The sequence below is a fragment of the Mesoplodon densirostris genome, chromosome 19 (assembly GCF_025265405.1).
Source record: "Mesoplodon densirostris isolate mMesDen1 chromosome 19, mMesDen1 primary haplotype, whole genome shotgun sequence".
Lineage (NCBI taxonomy): Eukaryota > Metazoa > Chordata > Mammalia > Artiodactyla > Ziphiidae > Mesoplodon > Mesoplodon densirostris.
Genome location: NC_082679.1, coordinates 11,362,563 through 11,380,026, shown reverse-complemented (window position 1 = coordinate 11,380,026; position 17,464 = coordinate 11,362,563). Strand labels below are relative to the sequence as shown.

Genomic DNA, 17,464 nt, shown 5'->3' with positions numbered 1-17,464 from the left:
TATTTTATATACAATAGTGTGTATCCGTTAATCCCCAATTCCCAATTTATGCCTCCCACCCTTTCCCCTTTGATAACCATAAGTTTGTTTTCTGTGGCTCTGAGTCTCTTTCTGTTTTGTAAATAAGTTCATTTGGACCCTTTTTTTTAGATTCCACGTAGACATGAGATCCTATGATCCCACTGCTTTTCTGTTTCACTCTCGCTGCCTGTCCCTGTCCCTCTCTGTGTTCGTCGCTGTCTGTGTCTCTGTCTGGTGCTCTCTGACTGTCTCCATCTCTGCCTGTGCTCTCGTTTCTGTCTCATCCTCTCTCTGCCTCTAGTGCTCTGTGTCTCTGGGCCTCTCTAAGCTCATCTCTGCCGCAGTTTCTCTCTCCTGGTCAGGGGCACAGCTGGGAACAGCTTTGCGCCTCCCAGTTCCACTGCAGCCTCGCTCAGGGGCCAGAGGCCAGGGATTCAGAGACTGCGGCTGCCTGAGAGGGTCAGTGGCCACGGAACAGAGACCTCCAGCCCCGGGCCTTCCACAGCCTCTGTGCTCCAGTTCAGGCAACTGTGAAAAACTGAGGGGAGAGAGACAACCAGAGAGACCCTGAACGTTGGAGCCAGAGGAGAGGGAGGGACAGAGACAGACAGAGAAGGAGGGGAGAGAGGGGAGGGAGGAGGTTGTGGGGAGAAGTTTTTACAAACCCAAGAGCTGGAGACAGAAGAGACCTAGTGGTGAAGAGAAAGCAGAAGTCAGAATCAAGCCAGGGAAGTTGGAGCAGAGGGAAATTTTGCCTCCAAAGACACCATGACTAAAAGAGAAAAGCGGAGAGTAGGCAGGCTGTGGGAGGTGCCAGGGTGGGCGGCGATGGGTCACAGTGGGAAGGGCACCTGCCGCCAAACGGAAGTTCTGGGCCATGGGGGTCAAGAGCCAGCTCGCTGGGGCCCAGAGAGGGGGTTGGTGACTCAGGGCCCCAGCGCTTCCTGTGACTCAGCTTTGGCCTCAACCCTGGAAGGGGGGCGTAGAGGGGGAGAGGGGTCTCTGTAAAAGACAGGGAGGGGGAGCACCAGAGGACCTCTCTGCCGACAGGAGGGAGCAGGGCAGCTTCAAGGGACTTGGAGGGGAGGAGGGGCCGGGATCCTGGGTCTGAGGGAGGAGGGGCGGGGGGTCTGGATCCTGGGTCTGAGGGAGGAGGGGCCGGGGGCCGGGATCCTGGGTATGAGGGAGGAGGGGCCGGGGGTCTGGATCCTGGGTCTGAGGGAGGAGGGGCCGGGGACCAGGATCCTGGGTCTGAGGGAGGAGGGGCTGGGGGCCTGGATCCTGGGTCTGAGGGAGGAGGGGCGGGGACCAGGATCCTGGGTCTGAGGGAGGAGGGGCCGGGGGCCTGGATCCTGGGTCTGAGGGAGGAGGGGCCTGGACCCATACTCCTTGTCCAGGAAGACTAGAAGAACTGATTCCAAAGTCCTTAGGACTTTTCCTTGGCCTCGTCCCAGCTGCCCCACCTTCATCCCAGCACCATCTCCGGGCCTGGAAAGGACCCAGATGCCTTGGAGCCCAGCCGGAAGGGGCCAAGGACAAAGAAAGAGTTGTTTAACTCGGTAGGGTGGCGGAGTGGGTGAAGAGGTAGTCTCATATGGAAAGGTCACTCATCACCCAGGGCTTGTGCAGGGAAAGGCGGGGCTCAGCCCAGGGGAAGACGTCCAGAAAGTCTGAGGCCTGTGGCGGCAAATCCTCCAACTGCTGTCTTTCGGATTTAGGCATATGGAGGCTTCGGGGCATTGGGATACTGCCACCTGGTGCTGTTTGAGGGAACTGCAGGCTCTCTGCTTTTCCAGCCTAGTATCCATCTATTGCGCACCTACTGAGAGTCAGGTACTGTTCTACACAAAACAGAAAAATCCCTGCCCCCATGGAGCTTCCTGGCTAAAGGAGGGAGACCCTGTGGTTCTGTCAATCTCTCTCTTGCTTTTGCTTTGTCTCTGTGAGTCTGCTCCTCTCTATCTCACTGGCCTTGCTTCTGAGTTTCTGTCTCCTGGTCTTTGTCCCCAAGTGCATGCCTCTCTGCTTTTATTTTATTTTTTTCTGGTACGCAGGCCTCTCACTGCTGCGGACTCTCCCGTTGCGGAGCACAGCACAGGCCCCGGACGTGCAGGCTCAGCAGCCATGGCTCACGGGCCCAGCCGCTCTGCGGCATGTGGGATCTTCCTGGACTGGGGCACGAACCCGTGTCCCCTGCATTGGCAGGTGGACTCTCAACCACTGCGCCACCAGGGAAGCCCTGCTTTTATTTTTTTAATTTTTATTTGATTTTATTTTTAAAATAAATTTATTTATTTATTTTTGGCTGCATTGGGTCTTTGTTGCTGTGCACGGGCTTTCTCTAGTTGCAGCGAGCAGGGGCTACTCTTTGTTGCGGTGTGTGGGCTTCTCATTGCAGTGGCTTCTCTTGTTGTGGAGCACGGGCTCTAGGCATGCAGGTTTCAGTTGTTGTGGCACGCAGGCTCAGTAGTTGTGGCTCACGGGCTTAGTTGCTCCGCAGCATGTAGGATCTTCCTGGACCAGGGCTCAAACCCGCATCCCCTGCACTGGCAGGCGGACTCCCAACCACTGTGCCACCAGGGAAGCCCTCTGCTTTTAGTTTATCCTTTGTACCTCTGTGTTCCCAACCAATTAAAAATTATGTATTATATTATGTTAAGCTATTTATCTATCTATCTATCTATCTATCTATCTAGATATATATCTCGCAATCTGGGTATCTAGAGACTCTGGGTCAATTGGGTTAAGCCTTTTTTAAATTTAAAATTTATTTATTAATTTTATTTATTTATTTTTGGCTGCGTTGGGTCTTTGTTGCTGTGCGCAGGCTTTCTCTAGTTGCGATGAGCGGGGGCTACTCTTCGTTGCGGTGCGTGGGTTTCTCACTGTGGTGGCTTCTCTTGTTGTGGAGCACGGGCTCTAGGAGTGCGGACTTCAGTAGTTGTGGCACATGGGCTTAGTTGCTCCGCAGCATGTGGGATCTTCCCGGACCAGGGCTCGAACCCGTGTCCCCTGCATTGGCAGGCGGATTCTTAACCGCTGAGCCAGCAGGGAAGCCCTGGGTTAAGCCTTGACATGGCCATGGTCACTGACTTTATTTTTGGGTGGAACATAATAACATAACACACATACAGCCTGGTTTAGAGACAGACCTGAGTTCATATCTAGCTCTGCTATCCCTAGCTGTGTGTCCTATGAGACCTGTAAAATGGGGGGATGATTATACCCTGTGTCACAGGGTTGCTTGAGGATTAGGTGAGGTGGAATATCTGGGGCCCTCAGCATGGGACCTGGCATACATTAAGCCCTCATGGTACATTGTTTCCCAGGCTGGCTCCAGGAATTCCTCCTTCTCTGTCCTGGTATGTGGTTTCTCCCACCAACAGGTAGACTCTGTGTCTCTTCTCCTTCAGTCTGGCTGGCTTGTGACTTGCGTTGACTAATAGAATGTGGCAGAAATGATGCTGGGCCAGTTCCAGGTCCAGTTCTTAAGAGAACTAGAAGCTTTTGCTTTTGTTCTTAGAACTCTAAGACTGCCATGTTGTGAGGAAGCCCAAGCTAGTCACATGGAGAGGCCATGCAGAGGAGAATCAAAGCACCCTGGCCAAAAGCCCCAGTCCAGCCCCATCTGAATGCAGCTGCATGAGACCAGCAGAAGTGCCCTGTCAACCCTCAGAATCATAAGAAATAATACACTTTTTGTTTTAAGACACTAAATTTTGGAGTGGTTTGTTATATAATAATAACAATAAATGTTACACTTTTCTGTTCACTTTTCTGTTTGAAGTTTTCCATAATAAAAAGTATGTATATATGAATATATATGAGTATGTATATATGAATAAGTAATAGAATAGATCATGGAAATTGCACTTTATAAATTACAGCTAGTGTTATTTTGCTTCTCTCTTTCTGCCTCTGGGTCTTTCTTGACTCTTCCAGTCTCTGCTTGTCTTTCATATTTTCCTGTCTCTCTTTCTCTATCTCTTTCTCTCTGTGTGTCTACTCCTATCTTACCAAAACCCCTCCTGCCACTCTCCCGTCCACTTACTTTGCTCCACCACATTGGCCTTCTTGCTGATCCTCAAACATGCCATGCTCTTTCCTGCCTCAGCATCTTGGTGCTTGCTTCTTCCTCTGCCTGAATGCTTTTACCTCCAGTCTCCTCTTGGATCATTTCCTTACTTCATCCAGTTCTCTTTTCAATATGGTCTCTTCCTTGACCATCTCTTCAGAAATGCTCCTCTCCCACCCCATAAATAACTCTGTATCATATTTCATTGCTATGTCTTTATCATGGCATTTATCTAAATGATCCTGTTTTCTTATTTTTCTACTTGTTCAGGACAGGGATTTTGCCATCCCCAGTGTTTAGAACTGTGCCTGGCACAGAGGAGATGCTCAGTGGCTATTTGTTGAAGGAGTGCTCTTATTCAGTAGTACTGATTGGCTCTTCCTCGACTCCCCCCTCCTGCCCTGTTCCACACTGTTCTGGAAATCGGAAGGATGTCATTTCCTCATTTCCCTGTCCTTTGTCTCACCTATTAGTTGAGTTGCTGTCTGTGGTTCTGAGACCCAATGCTGTGGATCTGTCCTTGGTGCTGACCTAGGCTCCCACAGGCATTAACCTGGGGAGGGCAACAGAATCTTAGGAGAGGGGCGATGTGAGCATGATCCAAGCACTGGACCACCTGGATCACTGAGAGGAGCAGGCCTCTGAGTTCTGAAGGGAGGAAGTGCCTGGGTCACTGGGTTCAACAGGTATTTGTTTTATCTATCGCCTATCTATCTATCTATCCATGTATACACATACGGATATATATTATTATTATGCAAAACTTCAAACAAGCAGAAGTGAACAGAAGAGTATAATAAACCTCACGTACCCATCTAACAAATACCAACTCATGGTTAATTGCATTTCATCTGTGCCTCCACCTGCTTGCTCACTTCCTATATTATTTTCATGCAAATCCCAGACATGATATCATTTAATTGTATGTTGTATTTTAATTTTGTTTCTCTCTGTGGAGTTATGGCTTACACATTGGAAAGGTCACAAATTTTTTAAAATTAATTAGTTTATTTATTTTTGGCTGTGTTGGGTCTTCGTTGCTGCGTGCGGGATTTCTCTAGTTGCGGTGAGCAGGGGCTACTCTTCGTTGTGATGCACGGGCTTCTCATTGCGGTGGCTTCTCCTGTTGCAGAGCATGGGCTCTAGGCACACAGGCTTCAGTAGTTGTAGCATGTGGGCTCAGGAGTTGTGGCTCGCGGGCTCTAGAGCCCAGGCTCAGTAGTTGTGGTGCATGGGCTTAGTTGCTCCACGGCATGTGGGATCTAGTTCCCTGACCAGGGCTTGAACCCGTGTTCTCTGCATTGGCAGGCGGATTCTTAACCACTGCACCACCAGGAAAGTCCCCCACAAATCTTAAGTGTACAAACTGATGCATTTCTACCTGTGTCTAGACACGTGTGACCATCACCTCAGGCAAGTCATAGAGCATCTCCATTGCCACAAGAGGTTCTCCTGAACTGTCTCCCAACTGATACACCAGAGGTAGTCAGCATCCTGACCTCTGTCACCAAAGATTAGAAAGCCACAATATGGGAGTCCAAAAACCTAGGCTCTTGCCTTGACTTTGCTGTTGACATTAGTATTTTTTTGTATGCAATATACCATATGTGCAGAAAGTGCATACCATATAGAGATTTATACTGGACAAATGATTACATTTGTGTATCCCCATGAAATTACCACACACCCAGAGAGAATACTGCCACTCCCCAGAATCTTCCTGTGTGCTTCTTTATGACCACCGCCTTCTTCCCAGTCTCCAGAGGAAGCCACTATCCTCATGCATAAGGGACTTTACTCCTCAGCCCTGACACACTGTTTTCTCACTCCTTCCTTCTCCCTCCAAGCCTCTCAACACTAAGTGGCCCCTGACCCTGGAGACCATGAATGAGAGACCCCATCACCAGCCTCTCCTTGGTGTCCCTGCCTTCAGTCTCACTCCCCCAGTCTGTCCCCTGCGTGGTCACAGGGAGAGCTTCCCATCCCCTGGCTTCGACCCTACCTCTCCCCTGCTCGAAGCCCTTCCATAGATCCCCATTGGCTGCAGAATAAGTTCAGGAAACTTTAGCTTCATCTGACATTTTAAGCCCCTCAGGAGCACTGCCATCCCTTCATCCTCATCTTCTTTTCTCACATTTTGTACACAGGCCAAGCCTTTATGCACTCCGCCCTTCCCCCTTCTCCTTTGCCAATTCCTACTTGTCACTTAAGTGACAAGGAACGAATCTCAGAGATTTGTTCTTATCAGAAGCTGTCCCTGGTCTTCCTCTTTGGAGCTCCCCTAGACCTCCATATTTTATAATTTACCAACCATCAGCCTCCGGATTTGTGACTGACTCTTTCCAGACCAGGAGGACAGGGTTGGGTCTGACTCACTGCAGGGTCCCTGGCATCACCGGCTCAGAAGAATAGGTTATAAATGTTTGCTGACTGTCCCTCCCTGCAGCTCCCTCTGTCTCTTACTTGTTCCCGCTTCTGTCCTGCTGTCCCTCTGCCATTTAACAAGTGTCTCCTAGAATCCAGGACATGGAGAACAGACTGGTGGTTGCCAAGGGGGAGGGGGTTGGGGGAGGGATGGATTGGGAGGTTGGGGTTAGCGGATGTAAGCTTTTATATATAGGATGGATAAACAAGTCCAACTGTTCAGCACAGAGGACTACATTCAATATCCTATGATAAACCATAATGGAAAAAAATGTTTAAAAAAGAATGTGTATATGTGTATAACTGAATCGCTTTGCTGTACAGCAGCAATTAACATAACATTGGAAATCAACTGTACTTCAATAATAATAATAATAATAAAAAGCAAACAAACCAAGTGTTTCCTTTCACGAGCTCGTGTGGGCTGGCCCTTCTGTCTGGAATGCCCTTCCTCATTCTGTCCACCTGGTGACCTCCCTCATCATTCACGACCCAGCACAGGCTCCGTTCTCTATGAAATCACTCCTGATGCCCCAACCCCCAGTCAGAGGTTGTTTTCTCTACCTGCCAGCCCTTCCAGCCTAAGCACTTCCCTTCTGTTTTTTTTTTTTTTTTTTTTTTGCGGTACGCGGGCCTCTCCTCTCACCGTTGTGGCCTCTCCCGTTGCGGAGCACAGGCTCCAGACGCGCAGGCTCAGCGGCCATGGCTCACGGGCCCAGCCGCTCCGCGGCATGTGGGATCTTCCCGGACCGGGGCACGAACATGTGTCCCCTGCATCGGCAGGCGGACTCTCAACCACTGCGCCACCAGGGAAGCCCCTTGCAGAGCTTCTGCCTCCCATCCCCATGACTTTGAGCTCTGCTGGTTTGGAGGTTTTGGTTCCCAAGGAAAGAATGCTTCCTGCTTCCACTAGAGGACACAGCAATGCTTCCTTCCACTGAGTGGGAAAGTGAGACGGTCACCTGGCCTTTTGGGGCTCCTCACTCCACTGGACCAATGGGCAAAGAAGAAGATTACTTTATTTGCTGGGATGACTGATCTCAATTACTAAGGGGAAATTGGGTTCCTCCTGCAGAGTGGATCCAAGGAAGGCCGTGTCTGGAACCCAAGGCATTCTCTGGAGCACTTCTTAGAGATTTCATGTCCCATAGTATAAGTAACCCCCTCAAAAAAATGCAGGACCACTAAGGATTTAGACCTTTCAGGAATGAAGGTTTGGGTTGCCTAATTTGATAAATAACACCAGCCAGCTGAGGGCAAAGGAGACTTGGAATGAGTAATGGAGGAAGGAAAGTAAACATATCAGCTATGGCCTTGTGACCAGATACAGAAATGCAAACTGTATTAGATATGCATACTTTCTTCTTTGCTTTTTTCTTTCTTCCTTTTTTTGCTTCCTTCCTTCCTTTACTTTTATCTTTTCATATATTTGTCTATCCATATCTTTTTTTTTTTTTTTTTTTTTTTTGCGGTATGCGGGCCTCTCACTGTTGTGGCCTCCCCCGTTGCGGAGCACAGGCTCCGGACGCGCAGGCTCCGGACGCGCAGGCTCAGCGGCCATGGCTCACGGGCCCAGCCGCTCCGCGGCATATGGGATCCTCCCAGACCGGGGCACGAACCCGTATCCCCTGCATCGGCAGGCGGACTCTCAACCACTTGCGCCACCAGGGAGGCCCTATCCATATCTTTTAATCCTGCCTGTTCTTTCCCTTTATTATTTTATATAAGGATTGTGGGTGGTGGTCCCGATGTTCATAAATTAAAATTTTTTAATTGAAGTATGGTTGATTTACAATGTTGAGTTAGCTTCAGGTGTATGGCAAAATGATGTGTGTATATATATATATATATACACATCATTATATATATATACACATCATTATATATATATAGAATATTTATATATTCTTCTTCACATTCTTTTCCATGATAGTTTATTACAAGATATTGAATATACTTCCCTGTGCTCTACAGTAGGACCTTGTTGGTTATCTATTTTATATATAGTAGTGTGTATATGTTAAATTAGAATTTATCCCTTCCCCCACCTTTCCCCTTTGGTAACCATAAGTTTGTTTTCTACGTCTGTGGGTCTATTTCTGTTTTGTATATAAGTTCATTTGTATCATTTTTTTTTTAGATTCCACATATAAGCCATATTATATGATATTTGTCTTTCTCTGTTTGGCTTATTTTACTTAGTATGATAATCTCTAGGTCACCCCATGTTGCTGCAAATGGCATTATTTCATTCTTTTTTATGGCTGAGTAGTATTCCATTGTATGTATATACCACATCTTCTTTATTCATTCATCTGTTGATGGACATTTAGGTCTATTCCATGTCTTGGCTACTGCAAATAGTGCTGCAGTGAACATTGGGGTGCATGTATCTTTTTGAATTATGGTTTTCTCTGGGTATATGCCCAGGAGTGGGATTGTTGGGCCATATGGTAGTTCTGTTTTTAGTTTTTGTTCTCCATAGTGGCTGCACCATTTTACATTCCCACCAACAGTGTAGGAGGGTTCCTTCATAAATTAAAATTTTATCAGTAGCATCCATTCTACTTTTTCACTGCCTTTTCCCTCTTACCAAAACCAGATATTTCTCATGCACTGCAGTTAGCAGACAGCAATAAGTAGGTGTTGAATGAGTCTTTTTAAATGACTAAATATTCAAACAGATGATCACAGATCAAGATGACAGAGAGAGGGAATTCATTAAATCCCGCCCACAACCACTGTGAAGTAGGACCTTGTCATTATTGTAGGTTTTATTTTCATCTCTGCCTGACAAGTGAGGAAACATAGTCTCAGTGAGATTAAGTAACTTGCCCAAGGTCACCCACAGGCAAAATGCTGAAGCTGGAATTCAAACCCGTGCAGCCTGGCTCCAGGCTCTGGAGGGAGAACCTAGGACCAGGAAACCCACAACCAGGAAATGGGGTTGTGGGGAGCCTGGGCCTGGTTGGTGCTCAGCAAGCAGGATCTATGATCAGGTTTGTTCTGCATGCGGGGTGGGATGTGGCTGTTTCTCCCCACCCTGGGATGCTGGGGACCTTGCCCAATTTCTCCCAGGCCTGCTGACCAGGTAAGGGCTGGGCGTCAGTAGGGAAGCGGGAGGGAGGGGGAGAGAGAGAGAGAGAGAGAGAGAGAGAGAGAGAGAGAGAGAGACAGACAGACAGGAGTGCAGCTCTCATTTTCCACATTCCAGGAACTGAAGCAGTGAGAAGGGGGCGCGTGTGCCCTGCCCCCAGCATCCTGCTCAGGAAGGGGCTGGAGGGGCTATGAGGAGAGCCTGAGGGGTCCTCCCAGAGTGCTAGCCAGCAGGGGAGCCATGAGAAGGACTATGATGGGGGGGCGCCCCAGGAGGGGCGGTGCCCGAGGCGCTGGTGAAGGCTGATGGAGTCCTTGTTGCACTGGTGCCCCTCACAGCAGGAGCCCTGGAGGTCGATGTTTGTCCCCGGGCTGGTGGTGCCCTGGATGGTGCAGGAGGGCCGGGGGCAGGTTCTGATGTACACAGGGACTGAGAAATTGCCTGGGACGGGGGTAGTGAGGAGGGTCAGAACCGAGGGAGGCAGCGGCACCTGAACCTCCACCTCAGAGACCACAGCCATGACTGGGTCCTCAGACTTACTTCCAGTCCCCTCCTTGGACCAGAGCCATGCCTCCTCCCTCAGTCCAGGACCACGCCTCCTTCTTTAGACCAGGGCCGTGTCTGTCTCCCTGTCAGCCCTGCCCTGCCTCCACACCCCTTGCCCAGGCCCTCTCACCCTCCCAGCCTCTCACCAAAGGTCATGCTGCCATTGCCCTGGAAGCAGATGCTTTGGTCCTGGTGACACTGGACCTGCTGGGACTTCTCCGGGGTGCCGTCCTCCGGGTGGATCCCCACGCAGGAGTAGCACTTGGCGCCGCTGAGCGTCGGCGGGTTGGGCGCTGGCAAGAGAGCGTGGACGCACACTCAGGTAACGGTCCTCGGTACGGTCGTGCGGGATGTGCATTGCGCCAGGGCTCCCGTCTGGCCTGACCTGGACGCTGGAATCCCAGCACGCCGGGAGGAGGAGCCCAGCGCAGACCACACCCCTCCCCGGGCGCGCGCGCGGGCCGGGGCCCCTCCCAGCCCCGTACAGTCCCGCCCCACACCCAGCCCCGCCCCCTCGCATACCTCGGCTCAGATTGGCGAGGGAGTCGTGGGTCTGGAAGTTCGCGTTGCAAAGGTCGGTCCCGCAGCCGCGCACCACAGAGTAGTCAGGCGGCAGCGCCTTGTCCTTCCACGGCATCTGGCTCTCAGCCGGGCCTGTCCAGCAGCCCTTCTGTACCATGGTCACTGAGGCGCGGTACCCTGGGAGCGAGGGGATGGGGTCTGGCGCTCTGCCTCCCCCGCAACCCTCCTCCTCCTCTCCCACGCCCCCTCCTCTCCACCTCTCTCCCTCTAGTCTCAAGCCTCTTGCTCCTCTGTTTTCTCGCTTCTCACTCAACCTGGCTTCTCCCTCCAGCCCTGCCCTTCGCTTTCGTCCCTCGCTGCCTGTCAAACTCTGCTTCCCTCTACACCGCCTCCCCCTCTCCTCTCGTCACCAACCCTTTCCTCCTCCTCCTTTTCTCTCCTTCCCCTCTTCCTCTTTTCTGCCCCCTCCCACCTCCTCTTCCTGGCCCCCCACTGTCTCCTCCTCCCACCTCCTGCCCCCGCATCCCCTCCTTTCTCTCCCTTCTCCTCTAACCTCCACCTCCGCATCTCTATCCTGACCTTCCCTCCCCTCTTCTACCCAGTTCCTTCCCAACCCCTTGTCTCCTCCTCCACCTCCACCCCCCCGCACCCCATCTAATCTTTCATCCTTGTCCTTGTCTCCCGCTCCCGCCCCTTTTTGTGTGTGTTTCCTGCCCCTCACCAGTGTTCAGGGATAAGACAGCCTCAGAGCATCCGAGGAGACAGGAGACATTGAGGAATTTCATGCCACTGAGGTCAAAGGGCCCGAAGTAGATGTGTTGAAAGCTGTAGCATTGCAGGGCTTGGGACCCTGGGGAGAGGAGCAGGGGTGGGGTGAGAGGAACAGGCCAAGGATGAGCCTGTGCAAGGAATCAGGCTCCACCCTGCAGATGACAGCCACATGGGCCAGGCTCTTCTGCTCTGAGGGGAGACAGGCCTTGTTGCCTTGAAAGAAGCAGGGGCTGCTGCTGTGGCTGCTCATGACTGTGTCTACCTCTTGGCACAGCAATGACATCTGCACCTGCCAGTCCAGGTTTTTTTCCCCCCAGGCTCTTCCAAATCTCCATCCTCTTCCAGGAAGCCCTCCAAGATTTTGATAAAGGAGGAAGTGATTCACTTCTGTTCTGCCTATCCCTTTCCCAACTATACTCATGATATCCAGTAGCACTAAAAGGTCACTGATGGAAAACAAACACTCCAGTACAGGCACTGGGATGTACAATCTCATGCTACAAATGCACACACAGCCAGCCCCCAGCAATACAGATACACACACGCACAGAACACTTAAACACTGACGTAAACACAAAATAACAAAATTGACACAGGCTCATGCAAATCTCACAAATATACACAGAGTATCCTGAATGCGTTCACATTGAGTTCTACATTTACAAGCAAAATGAGTAGCACCCAGACCCGCCAATAGAAACCCCCCAAAGCAAGGCACAGGATCTCACACATGCAAAATCACACTCACAGACAGAAAACTGTGTGGATACGGAAATAATCACAACACACAGACCCAGGAACACAGGAAGCCATACCCAGAGAGAGACAAATACAGACCCAAGAATCACAGACATACAAATAAAATGGGACCCTGAAATTAGGCAAAGTTAGAGATACACAAAAAAGAGGCCTACAAAAACAAACAATTTAAAATCATATTCAGATGCAAGATACATAGAGACACACAACAGATACACAGAGAGACAGATACACATCAAAATACCCAAATACACATACACAGAGAGAAATACAGGCCCACCAGTCATAGAGATGCACAAACACAAAGAGAAACAGAGGTGCAAAATTATACACACATCTCTTTTAAAAAGAAAGTGAGGCTCAGAGATAAACAGACCCATAAAAGCATTTGTTCAAACATCCAGACATCAAAACCTGGTACAGATAAACACACACAAGCACAGAGACCCACAGGACACCCTGACACATGGACACACAGAGAAATCGAACTCTCTTCCGTGGATGAATGTGTGCACATGCACACGCACACACACACACACACACAAAGTTGTTATATGCAGGCATAACCTCCTTCCCACCTCTCAAATTCCCTGCCTTTGTAGCCACTTCAGTCCTGATATGACTATGTCCCTGTCCTTACCCAAACTAGGGGAAGGGGTTGCCTGAGGATGAGGCCAAGGTTTCCTGCCAGCTCTGGAAAGAGCCCCCATGGCTCCCCAGAGGTACCTTTGAATGAGGACATGGGCAAAGAGGATGAGAAAGGCTGGAGTAGTGGCACAGAGACACTGGAGGAAATGAGTGATATGGGAAGAACAGAGCAGGGGAAGAGAACTGGAGAGGACACAGGCCTCTCCCAACCAAGACCCAGGAGTCCGGGCCCCCAGCCCCTCCTCCCTCAGACCCAGGAATCAGGGCCCCTAGTTTGCTCCTCCCTGAGTCCCTGGAATCCGGCCCCCACTCTCTGCTCCCTCAGGCCCAGGAGAGTCCAGCTATCTCCCACCCAACTGCCCTCTTACCACTGGACTCAAAAGTCTGAATACCTGTGAGGCAGAGGACAGCCCCAAAGAGGCACAGCAGGACGGCTCTGGGGCCTCCCATTGGCAGGTTGTGGACCTGAGTGGAGACACCGAGGACAGCTCCTGCTCTGATTTCTGACTGGCTGGTTCTCCCAGCAAAGACCCAGGCATCCTGGCTATACCCAGCCCGGCAGGGATTCCTCCACCCCCTGCCCTCCCTTGCTTGGGCTGGTTTCCTCCTAGATAATCATGATGGGGCCTGGACTCCTGGATCTGAGGGAGGAGGGAGCTAGGGGCCTGTGACCCTTAACTTTGGGGGAATTTGTGCTTTGCAGGCTCTCTTTCTACCCTGTTCCCCAACACTGTGTTCTAGTCTGAGGTTGGCACACATGGCCTCTTGATTTCTCTTCTCTTCCTCTATCCCAACACATACCACCTATATGGGCCCACGTCTCCAGACCCAGAGACAAACATCACCTCCTCCTTGAAGACTTCTCTGACCTGCCACGCCCCCCTACAATCATCCACCCACCTTCAGCCTCAAATACCTCCGTCTCCCAGCCTTGGTCACCCTGGGTTGGGCTGGTGTGTGTCACCGCATCAGGCTGTGAACTCCTCAGAGGCCTCAGGGGATGTTTGTGATGTTGTAGGAATGAGTGAATCAAGGAACTTATAAACAAACTGACAGGGAGATAGAGACTCCCAGAGAGGCAGTTACACATGGGATGCAAAAAGACAGACACATCCGGTGTGGACAGATGCAAATGTAGACACACGGACAAACGCAGACTTGATGAACAGGACATGCCCACAGAAGGTGTTTAATACGTTTTTTAAATTAGACTTTTAAATGAATGAATTTTAAAACATCAGAGGAGCTAGAGACACAGGCAGACAACTGGAGGGATACACTCTCCCCTGAGGATTCAGACAAACCCATGTGGACACTCAGACACCAGGCAGATGGGGACTTCCAGATGGATGCTCCCAAGGGTGGTGGGAGCTGATGCCAAGTTGGCATCTCCTGATCTGCCTTGCTTCTTGCGCTTGGAGGCACTGCCTGCTGGGATCACACCTATTCACCGTGCCATGCAGGGTGGGTACCAGGCATGTGCAGAGACCTAGGGTCACGAACCCACAGATGAATGGGAAGAGGGGACACAATAGCGGTGACCAGGACAGCCTTAGTGGTCTCCTGAGCTTGACTAAACTTGACACGGACTTCCTCCTGACTTCAGGCCCCCAATCTCCCTTTCCTTAGAGCATTTACTTTAGAAAACTTGTCATTGCCGATTCTTTCTCTGTCCCTTTGAAATGTAGGTAAATTTTCTCCCAGCCTCTTGCTAGTTTTACAGCCCAGGAATGTCTTTCTCAGGGGACCTGGGAGCCACCCCTCCAAAATGTCATCATCAAGGAAGATAGCACCCCTGACCCTCAGGCTCTGTGGGAGGGTAGGAGCCGAACTTGAATAAGTGGCAGTTAGCAAACACAGATGCCTAGTCACAGAGAAAAACACTTGTAAACTCAGGAGTAAGTCAGAGTGCTGGACCATCCCATGCACCAACCTCCCCTCTGTCTCTGGCATTTTCCCACTAGCTCATCCAGGTGAAAACCCCTCCCACCTTTTGTTTCAGTGGAGTTGAGTTCAGTCTCTCTCTCTTATTGCCATAGTCTTGAATAAAGTCTCCTGTGCCTCTTTAACTTTGTTCGGTGCAATTTTTCTTTGACAGCAAACACCCAGGAACTGCGGACACTCACTAGGGTTCTGGACTCACCCTCGTTTTGCCAAAGGCCTGCTCCTCCCAACAGGCCTCACTTCCCTGAACCTGTTTTTATCCAAATTATTCTTCCTGTTTCTCCTGTTTCTGCCTCTCTGTCAGGGGCTGGCCCTTCAGGGAGAGGGTGGAGCTAAGAGTAGAGACTGGCCAGGAAAGGAGGCTGGGTTTTCTGAGGCCCCTGTGGAAGGTGGGGGCATTGGAGGTATCCACAGTGGTTCAGTTTCAGAGACTGAGGCTTGAAGAGTTGGCTGACCAGCCCATTTAGTGTGTGAGCATGTGTGTGTGTGTGTGTGTGTGTGTGAGTGTAAGTGACTGTGAGCGTGCGGCTGTGCCCGTGTGACTTTAACTCTGGTAGCCTTCAGGTACCTTTGGAGGCTGTGAGGTATCAGGTGGGAAGCTCCCACTGCAGGAGGCTGTCGATGAAAAAAAAATCAATGGTCGATCTAAGAAAGAAATGGAAAATTTTATTCGAGCCAACCTGAGGATTATAATCTGGGAGACAGTCTTTCAGAAAGCTCTGAGGACTGTTCTGCCCATTAGAGGTCAAAGCACAGTTATATAAGCTTTTGAGGCAAAGAGTTATCCAACAAATGATGTATTGACAGTTTACACAATCCAGATCTGTATGTACAAAGCAAGTAGTGGGTTATTGTGATCCCTTACAAGATTAAGAAGAAACATTATCTCCTAAGGAAGTCTGGTCAGTGCAGATGTACAATACACACTAAAGGGAAAGGCAGAGGCCCAAACTGGTAGAAAATAATTTTATGTTTAAATTTTTCTTGTCTTGCCATAAAATATAAATTTTATTTCATCCAGGTAATCCAATGGAGACCCAGTGATCTAGGTCTAGAGATTCTGGCAGGGCTCTTGCATCCACAGAGCATGAGCTCCAAGCTCCCTATGAACCCAGAAATTCTTTTTTTTTTGTAATCACGTTTTAGTAATTAAGTGATTAATTATTTGAGAGATTGGAGAAAATGGAGGATGCTCTGTGGTAACCATTAAAGAGCTATTTTTAAAACTTTTTACTGTAGAAATTTTCAAACACACACAAGTGTACAGAGAATAGCATACCCACCACCCAGACTCAACAATTTTTAGCATATCTACTAATCCTATGTTATTCTTACCCCCTTTGGTGCTCTTAAGGGCATTGAATTGGATGCCTTCATTATTTTCTCAAAATATTAATTTTCCTTAAAACACCATTTAAAAGTGGGTGATTTTCAAAGTGTAACTTTGGCTTATGTTCTAAGATGAAATCTTTAGGAATGTAACGTACAATTTCTAAAAGGGTGTTTGCCCACTACCTCGAGTTGAATTCTTAGTCCTATGATGTCACCAAATCAACTTTCTCTTTGCATATTGAATAGTTTCAAATTTATTTGCGATACATGTATTTTCAATATATTCCAACATTTATTAGAAGCTGAAGAGTAGCTGTAGAGTGCTTGAATGATATTTTAAAATTCAGTGGTATAGAAATTTTTGCCGCATTATTCACTATCCAGTTTAAAGGATGGGCAGCACAAGGATTTGCTCCTGCAAGAAGAGAGAAAGGAGGCAGATCGGGGGTGTTACCTAGAGTCTCTGACCAGCCCCATCCACCTACAGGAGCATCCGTGTGGATGTCCTCAACTGCCCAGTGTTTGAGCATCTACATGGGTCAGTCCAATTGTTACCAAGTCCAAGCTCGTAACGCTTGCCGCAGGACAGACCAATAAATGGAGAGACAAGTTGCTGGGGCCAGGAATAGCGACTTTTTTCAGAAAGCCAGCAGACTGAGTAGGTGGTGGACTAGCGTCCTAAAGAACCATCTTGCCCAGGTTTGGATGCTAGTTTCTTTTATAGAACAAAGAGCGGGAGGTGAGGAGGTAAAGTAAAAAAGGTGATAAGGTGTTGCAAACAGTTCCTGGTTCTTCTTTCCTGCAGCCATTCACAGGTCAGGGCCTGGTCAGGATGTTTCCTGTGAGCTTAAACAAAGGTATTTTAGCTTAACACTCAGACGTGGGAGGCAGGGTTCCAGGAGATGGGCCATTATGTATACTTTAAGCTACAGGCTACATCCCTTCAGTGATTACTTTGAAGCAAAAGCAATAGAATACAAAGGTTAAAGGAAAAGAAACACATCCAATATGGAGTCAGATATGTTCTTCCCTATTACAGAATGTCTTGGAAGTTTTTCAAGGATCTTTTGTTGTATTCTGTAAGCTCCCATGCACTTTTCCATTTCCATGCACATTTACAAATACCTGGCCTCTTAAATAATTTTTCCCCCTGATTTGGTTTGTTTAAGCAGTTTACTAAATGTGTGCATCACCTATCTTAGTATATATCATCTACTGGACAAAATTCTCCAAAGTGCTCACATGTAAGAATCAGTGCCGTCTGGGACTCTGTCCATCCAGCAATAATTGTTTTCTTTTTAATTAATTAATTAAATTTTATTTAT

The 17,464-nt window shown here is 49.2% G+C and overlaps 1 protein-coding gene across 1 annotated transcript; it reads right to left on the bottom strand.

Annotated features, from left to right (window-relative positions):
• Positions 1-9,254: 9,254 nt before the first annotated feature.
• Positions 9,255-11,485, bottom strand: LYPD5 (LY6/PLAUR domain containing 5). The gene is made up of 4 exons (XM_060084545.1): positions 11,407-11,485; positions 10,686-10,862; positions 10,310-10,456; positions 9,255-10,058 (listed from the first exon to the last, which is right to left on the bottom strand). The coding sequence occupies exons 1-4, from the start codon at positions 11,468-11,470 to the stop codon at positions 9,868-9,870; spliced, it is 579 nt and encodes a 192-aa protein (XP_059940528.1). The 5' UTR covers positions 11,471-11,485; the 3' UTR covers positions 9,255-9,867.
• Between the last annotated feature and the right edge of the window lie 5,979 nt (positions 11,486-17,464).

Bases quoted from the DNA above. Each gene is read 5' to 3' on its own strand.
- LYPD5 (XM_060084545.1), bottom strand. From the start codon at position 11,470: ATGAAATTCCTCAATGTCTCCTGTCTCCTCGGATGCTCTGAGGCTGTC. The intron at 10,457-10,685 runs GTATGCGAGGGG...CTCTCTTGCCAG, and splicing joins CCTCGCCAATCTGAGCCGAG to CGCCCAACCCGCCGACGCTC. The intron at 10,059-10,309 runs GTGAGAGGCTGG...CCCCCGTCCCAG, and splicing joins CAATGGCAGCATGACCTTTG to GCAATTTCTCAGTCCCTGTG.